Source organism: Herpailurus yagouaroundi, unplaced genomic scaffold (genome assembly GCF_014898765.1).
Source record: "Herpailurus yagouaroundi ecotype Mexico unplaced genomic scaffold, PumYag 190, whole genome shotgun sequence".
Lineage (NCBI taxonomy): Eukaryota > Metazoa > Chordata > Mammalia > Carnivora > Felidae > Herpailurus > Herpailurus yagouaroundi.
The window spans coordinates 24,887,637-24,895,219 of NW_024412421.1; the positions used below are offsets into that span (position 1 = coordinate 24,887,637).

The following is a 7,583-nucleotide window of genomic DNA, read 5'->3' on the forward strand; positions in this document are numbered from 1 at the left end:
GGCAGGAGTGGCCAGGTCCAGTATCAGGACCTATGTTTTTGAATACCTCCACTCTGTCTCTGCAGGTGGCTGTCTTGGGACAGCCCAATGAAGCCAGCGAGGGTGGCCAGGAGACACTGAGAAGGATCAGCCTGACACCCTCTGCCCCACTGGTCTCATGGAGACTCAGGCAGGTCTGGAAGAAACTCCCTCCCTCAAACACCATTTCCAGGCCCCCAGGCTAAGGCTTCATCCATCCCAAATCCAAATCTCCAGACCCAGGTCCCAGGACCACACAAGCCTACCTCTCTCCTGCCTCCTGCACTTGGGGTTCACCTTTGCAGATGCAAACTAAACCAAACCCAAACAAAACAAGCAAGTGTTTAATAGAAAATATAAGAGGGACTGGAAGAGCATCCACTGTGGCAAGATGTGGTGTCTGGCTCTGCCCCTTCCCCATGCCCGCCCACCCCCCAACCTGGCACAGGTCTAGCCTCTGCAGGCCTCAGGACACGCCGGGCACCACCTTCAGGCAAGCGAGGCAGCCCAGGTGGTGCAGGGAGGGGACAAGCTCTGTCCACCTTCAGGGGGCTCTGGACCCCGGCTGCTCCAGGTGAGACTGAGGTACAGAATGCAGGAAGCTGAGCCCTTCTCAGGCACAGAATCTCCCTCAAGGGAAAAACACTGTCTTGGGGGTTCCCCCCCCCCCCCCCCAGACAAGTCTCAGACTCCACCAAACTCCTGCGGGAGCACCTCCAGCTGTCCCACACAGGTCACCACACAGGCCAGGTGGGGCACAAGGCCTCTGCCCTGTGCCCTCAGCCGCCTCACTGAGCCGGGGGTCCAGTCTTGGGTCCTGGGGAGCGGGGCAGGGAGATAGGGGGCTGCTGGGGCAGAGGGTACAGCGGGGCAGCTACACACTGCGATGAGGGCTCCGGGCTGTGGGGCTGAGGGCTCGGCACCTCACAGTCCTGCCAATTTAGGACGGAACTTTGTTTACCTGCAGGAGGCAGGGGAAAAAAAAAAAAAAAAGACCACAGGAGTGGTCAACACCTACCTCATCTCCAGACCAAGCCTCATTGTTCTTGGCCCCAGGGCCCATCCTGGCTTTCAGAAATGACCTACAGCCCTGGGGAGTGGAAGGCGTGCTCGGGAGGGTCCTGGCTCTGCTCCACGACCTGGGCTTGGAACCCGGCGTCCTGCCCCCAACCCCCTCCACTCAGAGCTCCTTACAGCAAGAGCAGTAGAGCAGTTCCATGACCCGGAAGCAGTTGTCCAGCAGGGCTTTGGGTCGTACCAGCTTCAGGCTCAACCTGGGGGTGCTCAGGAGCGACACCACTGCTTCCACCTTGGGGCTGACCTCCACATCCTGGAAGGGAGGAGACCGTGGAGATGGTCAGGACCACAGGAACCACCACCCCTCAACACCAGTGAAGAGGGAGGGCCATGTCCCAGGAGAACCCTGGAGGCTGCACTGCCTGGAGCTGCACAAACCACGAGAGAAAGGGACTTCCTTTGACAGGAGGCTTATGGGTAATTTCTCTGCCTCTTCCGGCAGGCGCCAGGTTTCCTGGGAGAGTCCCCTTCAAGGCCCCTCACCCAAGCCTGACACAGAGGCTCCTGTTTTCCATCTTTGGGAAAATGACTGCAGGGGGGCCCGCCAGGACAGGGGAGAGGTGGGGGCATCCTTGCTGTTCTCACCCAGGCCCGGCCACCACCACACAAGGCAGCCTGGGCTGGGGAGACTGTCCTTCGGGATTCAGAGACCTCTACTGCCCACAAAGAATGAGACAAAGGACCCTCACGAGGATCGTATTATGAGGAGGCCTGGGTGCACGGCACACGGGCCGGGCGGGTCTTTGGCTCCAAGCTCGGGGTGTTTCTCTGACAGTACTTAACAACCGGGAGCACGGTGTGGGTGGCAGGAGGGCACAGTGAGGGGACAGGGCAGGGGGCCAGGGCTGTTGCAGAAGACATCGCATAGAAAAGAAATGTAGAGCCTGAGCTGGGGGAGGACCTTCTTAAAGGTGGTTAATTGGGTTGAACTGTATCGGGTTGTGACCTGCCAATCCCCGCATCCCCGAAAAAGCCATGTCCAAGCCCTAACGCCTGGCACCTGTGAATGTGACCCTATTTGTAAACAGGATCTTTGCAGGTGTAATTAAGGATCTCCAGGTGAGGTCATTTTAAATTTAGGGTGGGCCCTAAATACAATGACTGGCGTCCTTGTGAGAGAAAGGATGCAAGGCACAGAGGGAAAGGCCATGTAAGGGCCGAGGCAGAGGCTGGAGTGATGTGGCCACAAGCCAACGACAGTAGCAGCCAGCAGAAGCTGGAGGAGGCAGGAAGGGTCCTATTTCCTTAGATCCTTCAGAGAGAGCTTGGCCTTGCAGATACCCTGAGTGTGGGGTTCCCATCCGCAGGCCTGTGGCAGAAGAATTTCTGTTGTTTGGTGGTAATTTGTCACAGAAACCCTACAAAGCTAATCTACAAGGACTTGGAAAGAGAAGCAAGGGTGACAGGAGAAGGGGCATGTCCCCCTGGCCCACTCCCCATCAGGGAGAGCCCACTGCCCACCAGATGCTGGGCATATTTGGAGCGGGTCACAGACCATTAACTCTGTGAGAAAGAAGACAGACTTAAAAGCTGGTTTAAACCTGGGACACCTGAGTGGCTCAGTCAGTTAAACGTCCAACCTCAGCTCAGGTCATAATCTCACAGTTCATGGGTTCACACCCCACATCAGGCTCGCTGCTGTCAGCACAGAGCCTGCTTCAGATTCTCTGCCCACCACCCCCCAACACACACACACACACACACACACACACACACACACACACACACACACTCTCGCTCTCTCATTCTCTCTCTCAAACAAAAACACTTAATGGCAATCAAAAGGAATGAAATCTTGCCATTTGCAACTACGTGGATGGAACTGGAGGGTATTATGCTAAGTGAAATTAGTCAGAGAAAGACAAATACCATATGACTTCACTCATATGAGGACTTTAAGAGACAAAACAGATGAACATAAATGAAGGGAAACAAAAATAATATACAAACAGAGAGGGGTACAAAACAGAAGAGACTCATAAATATGGAGAACAAACTGAGGGTTACTGGAGGGGTTGTAGGGGGGATGGGCTAAATGAGTGAGGGGCACTAAGGAATCTCCTACCTGAAATCATTGTTGCACTTTATGCTAATTTGGATGTAAATTTAAAAAAATTTAAATTAAAAAAAAACGCATATGTTAAAAAAACATTTAAAAATAATTTTTTTAAAGCTGGCTAACTCTGAACTCTTAACAACCTGGGTGGACAGGTCTCAACCCACCCACAGCCTCCTCTGCAGCTCCCAAGAGCTCAGAGTCAGGCTCTCGAAGAAAGGCAAGGATGCAAAACTGTTCAGGTCAGCTCCAACTCACACTGCTCAAGGGCATGAAAGAGCCACTGAGGAGACCTCTGGGCCTCCAATCCCCTGCCAAAACCAGAGCCTCCCCAGAACTCCTAGCAGCTGCGGGCTCCTAAGACCTGGTGTCACTCGCAGCTCACAGCTTCAGCTGGGCAGCAGGTGGGGCTCCCCGGGGCAAGTGTGCCCCAGGCCCCTGAGGACACGCTGGGGAGTAGGGCAAAATGGTGTGGGCAGGGGGTCCCACAGCACACATGTGGCCTGTATGGGCTCACAGTGACCCCGTGACCTTACTCCATAGGCTCTTTACAGGATGCATCCCTGAGGCCTCAGATCAACCCTGCTGAGCAGGCAGTTAGCAGGAACCTTATCATTGTTATTATTACTGCAAGTCTATATTTTACATTAGGGTTCACTCTCTGTGTTGTCCGTGCTGTGGACTTGGATGAATGCATGATGTCATGTGTCCATCATTACAGTGTCATACAGAAGAACTGCATAGCCCTAAAAACCTCCTGTTTTCATTGCTCCACCCATTCATCCTTCCTTCCCTGTCTCCCCCAAAAGGAACCTCTAGAAACAAAGCCAGAGGGTTCAATGACTTGCCCAGGATCACAGAACAAGACAGACAGACCCTAGAACATCTCCTGTCCCCAGCCCAGGCCACCCACGGGGCACTGCTGGCCTTCTCTTCCTCTCTCCCATTTCTCCCATACCTTTCAGGACATGCTGGAACTCTCCATGTCTTCCCATCCTCCCTCAACACTCCTTGGCCACCACACACACACACCTCCGCGGAGCTCACCGTGAGGCCTTGCTGAACATCCAGCAGCAGCGTATGTACCTCCTCCAGGAACTTCCAGGATGGGTGGCCCTCAAGCAGCACTTCCTGCACTGACTCAGTAGCACTGAGGCTCACCCAGACCCACAGATACCGCAGCTCCTGCTGGCTGACCTGGGCCCTCTGCTGTGGGGACAGGAGAAATTGTTGAAGTCCCAAGACTTGAGCCTCTGGGCCCTCCCCACCACTACTCTGACCACCTGCCACCCAACTTGTGCCCACAAAGAGAGCAGACCATGGGCATCCACTGTGGACAGGGAGAAATCTTAGCCCGAGCCAAGGGCAGGCTTGCTTACGGGGCTGGGAAAGGCCCCTGGCAACATGACCTGCCAAGATCAATGTGCCTCTCAGGCTGGGCCCATGGGGCGTCCCGCAAGGCAAGGGTCTCCCAGCCCAGGATGGGATTCTCACCAGTCTGGTGATGTTGGCCATTCTGAGCACCCCCTCATAAGGCACGCTCACCCTGTAGTTGATGGGGAAGTAGTGTTTCTGGGGAAACACAAGAACAAACCATGAGGTCACAGTCAGAAATGGCTCAAACAGCCTCGCCCAACTCCCAACTTGATACAGGAGGAGAGGACCAAGAACTAGCCCTTTGATGGCAGAGGTGGCCTTCTATGAAGAATATGCACTTGCGGGGGAGGGGTGCCTGGGTGGCTCAGTCAGTTGAGCCTCTGACTTCTGCTCAGGTCATGATCTGGTGGTTCGTGAGTTCAAGCCCCACATTGGGCTCTGTGCTAACAGCTCAGACCCTGGAACCTGCTTCAGATTCTGTCTCCTCTCTCTCTGCCTCTCCCCCACTCATACTCTGTCTCTGTCTCTCAGAAATAAACATTAAAAAAAAACCCAACAGATTGCTCTAAACTTATGGTGCTGGTTGCACAGCTCTGCCAATGTACTAAAAACCACTGAGCGGTACACTTAAACAGGTGAATAGTATGGTATGTGAGTTATAGCTCAGGAAGGCTGTCAAAAAAAGAAAAGTCTTGCATTGCCACGGTGCCACGTGAGCTTCTCTGCCCTACACAAAGGGAGCCACCCATTCCAACTTCTAAGACCTTATGTGCTGAGCTAATGTGCTGACCTTATGTGCTGAGGTCCCCAGGGAAGGGTGGCAGGGGAGAGGACTGTAAGTGTGGACCAGGTACACTGCTGGATGTGGTGGAGAAAGGCGGAGAAAGGGGCCACGGTCAGCTCAGGGCTGAGGCCCCAAACGTCCTACACGCTGTGAGTCCAGGAGCTTGGGAAGGGGAATGCAGTCGGGGGGATCACAGTTACCATGTACTGAAGGCGGTTCCTGTACTGAAGCTTGTCCCGAAGAAAGCCAGTTACTGCACACTCCTCGCTCTGGGTCAAAGGCCACATCTCCAAACCCTCGTTCCCCAAGGCCATGGCAAGGAAGATCCCGAGATCTGTGGACAGTGACCAACCGGAACACATGAGTACACTGCCCGCCTGTGCAAAGCTGTGCACATCTGCCCTCCCTTTTCCGGGTCATGGGAGGGACAGGGCCATAGAGCCCCAAGGAGGCCTTTCCACCACAGGGGATGTTTTCCCTGGGGCCCAGGCTCAGACAGCAAGGCCAGGCAAGCATGGGCAGTCTGGCTGGTGTACCCCTACCCTTAGCCAGCAAAGCCCCCCAGCTGTCACACCCTGAGGTTGGTGTACAGTCTCCTCCCCACTGCTGCCCCTTGGGGAAGGCACAACCTCTTCTCCAGGGAAACCTCAGCTCATACCCCATTTAGGGCTGACGTGTCCTCAAAGCCTACGTCTGCATTTCCATCTGGGGATCCAGGAGATGAGGACTTTCTAGTTCCAACTTTACAAATGACTTTTGTGTGAGCAGAACCATTTCCTCCCTGCTCTAACTGACCCTGGCATTCCTCTCAGATGTACAAATAACTACAGGCCTTCCAGTTTGTCCATTCTGGGGAGCAAGCAAATCAGGCTGCTGCTCCTCCCTCCCAGCAAACGAGTTGCTGTCTCGTGAACATTACCAGCCTTTACCACTAGGTGTCACTGTGACCTCAAAAACAGCTTTTGTGATTCCCAGAATTAATAACACTTACAAAAAAAATCTGAGAGGGGTGCCTAGGTAGCTCAGTCAGTTAAACTTCTGACTCTTGGTTTCTGTTCCCATCATGACCTCATGGTTCATGAGTTTAAGCCCAGCGTTGGGCTCTGCACTGATGGTGCAGGGTCTGCTTGGGATTCTCTTTCCCTCTCTCTCTCTTTCACAATAAACAAACAAGCAAACAAACAAACAAAAACCTGAGAATTTGCAAAAAATATGAACAAGGGTCAAATTGATCAGAGCAGAAAGGAAACAGAGGTGCAGGAGATGTATCCAAAAAATCAAACACACCAATAAAGGTAAAGAAATACATACTAAAACAATCAGGTGTCATATTTCACCTATCAAAATGGAAAGTGGGTTTTTTAAATTTCATTTTATTTTTTTTTTCAACGTTTATTTATTTTTGGGATAGAGAGAGACAGAGCATGAACGGGGGAGGGGCAGAGAGAGAGGGAGACACAGAATGGGAAACAGGCTCCAGGCTCTGAGCCATCAGCCCAGAGCCTGACGCGGGGCTCGAACTCACGGACCGCGAGACCGTGACCTGGCTGAAGTCGGACGCCTAACTGACTGCGCCACCCAGGCGCCCCTAAATTTCATTTTAATAACAGTGCTGGCAAAGCAGTAAGGCAGGTGCTCTTATCTTGGAAAGCAATTTTGCAGTTTTATTATTAGTTAACTTAGTAATGTCCACACCCTTTGACCCATTAAACTCATTTCTAGGGATAAACATGAAGGGAAACAGAAAAAAAAGAAGCCATCACCAAAAAATTTGTGGACAAAGACTCCCACTGCAGTATTCTCTTATAATAGTGAAAATCTGTAAATGGCCCACATGTTCATTAATGAGTGGAGCAAATAAAAACCACACTGTCAGGGCACCTGCGTGGCTCAGTCAGTTGAGTGTCTGACTCTTGGTTTCGGCTCAGGTCATGATCCCAGTGTCGTGGGATTGAGCCCCTAGTCAGGCTCCATGCTCAGCCTGCAGCCTACTTGGAATTCTCTCTCTCTCCCTCTGCCCTTCTCCCCCATGCACACTATCTTTCTCTAAAATAAATAAGATGAAAAAACCACATTGTCAAAGAATGCTTATGATATGCTTGTGTGATAAGAAATATACTCATGATATGCTTAGTAAAGTCTTAAAAAAGCATGACTCAGCACACCTCCTCTGGGTCTACACAGCATGATGTGAATTACATTAATTACATGCAAATGTGTATGCATAGGAAATGCAGTGGAAGTGTAGTGGAAGGAAATGTATCAAATCTC

General features: G+C 52.3%; 1 protein-coding gene across 5 annotated transcripts in view; it reads right to left on the reverse strand.

The window, feature by feature from the left end:
• Nucleotides 1-344: 344 nt before the first annotated feature.
• IL34 (interleukin 34) overlaps nt 345-7,583 on the reverse strand; it is a 79,738-nt gene continuing 72,499 nt past the window's right edge. For 3 of the 5 annotated variants that reach the window (XM_040443087.1, XM_040443086.1, XM_040443089.1), the window contains 5 exons: nt 5,513-5,646; nt 4,646-4,723; nt 4,199-4,360; nt 1,213-1,348; nt 345-979 (listed from right to left, as the gene is read on the reverse strand). In XM_040443087.1, coding sequence (XP_040299021.1) covers nt 807-979; nt 1,213-1,348; nt 4,199-4,360; nt 4,646-4,723; nt 5,513-5,646 — 683 coding nt within the window. In that variant the 3' untranslated portion in view covers nt 345-806. The remainder of the gene's footprint in view (nt 980-1,212; nt 1,349-4,198; nt 4,361-4,645; nt 4,724-5,512; nt 5,647-7,583) is intronic. The other 2 variants (XM_040443088.1, XM_040443090.1) reach the window with 2 other exon arrangements.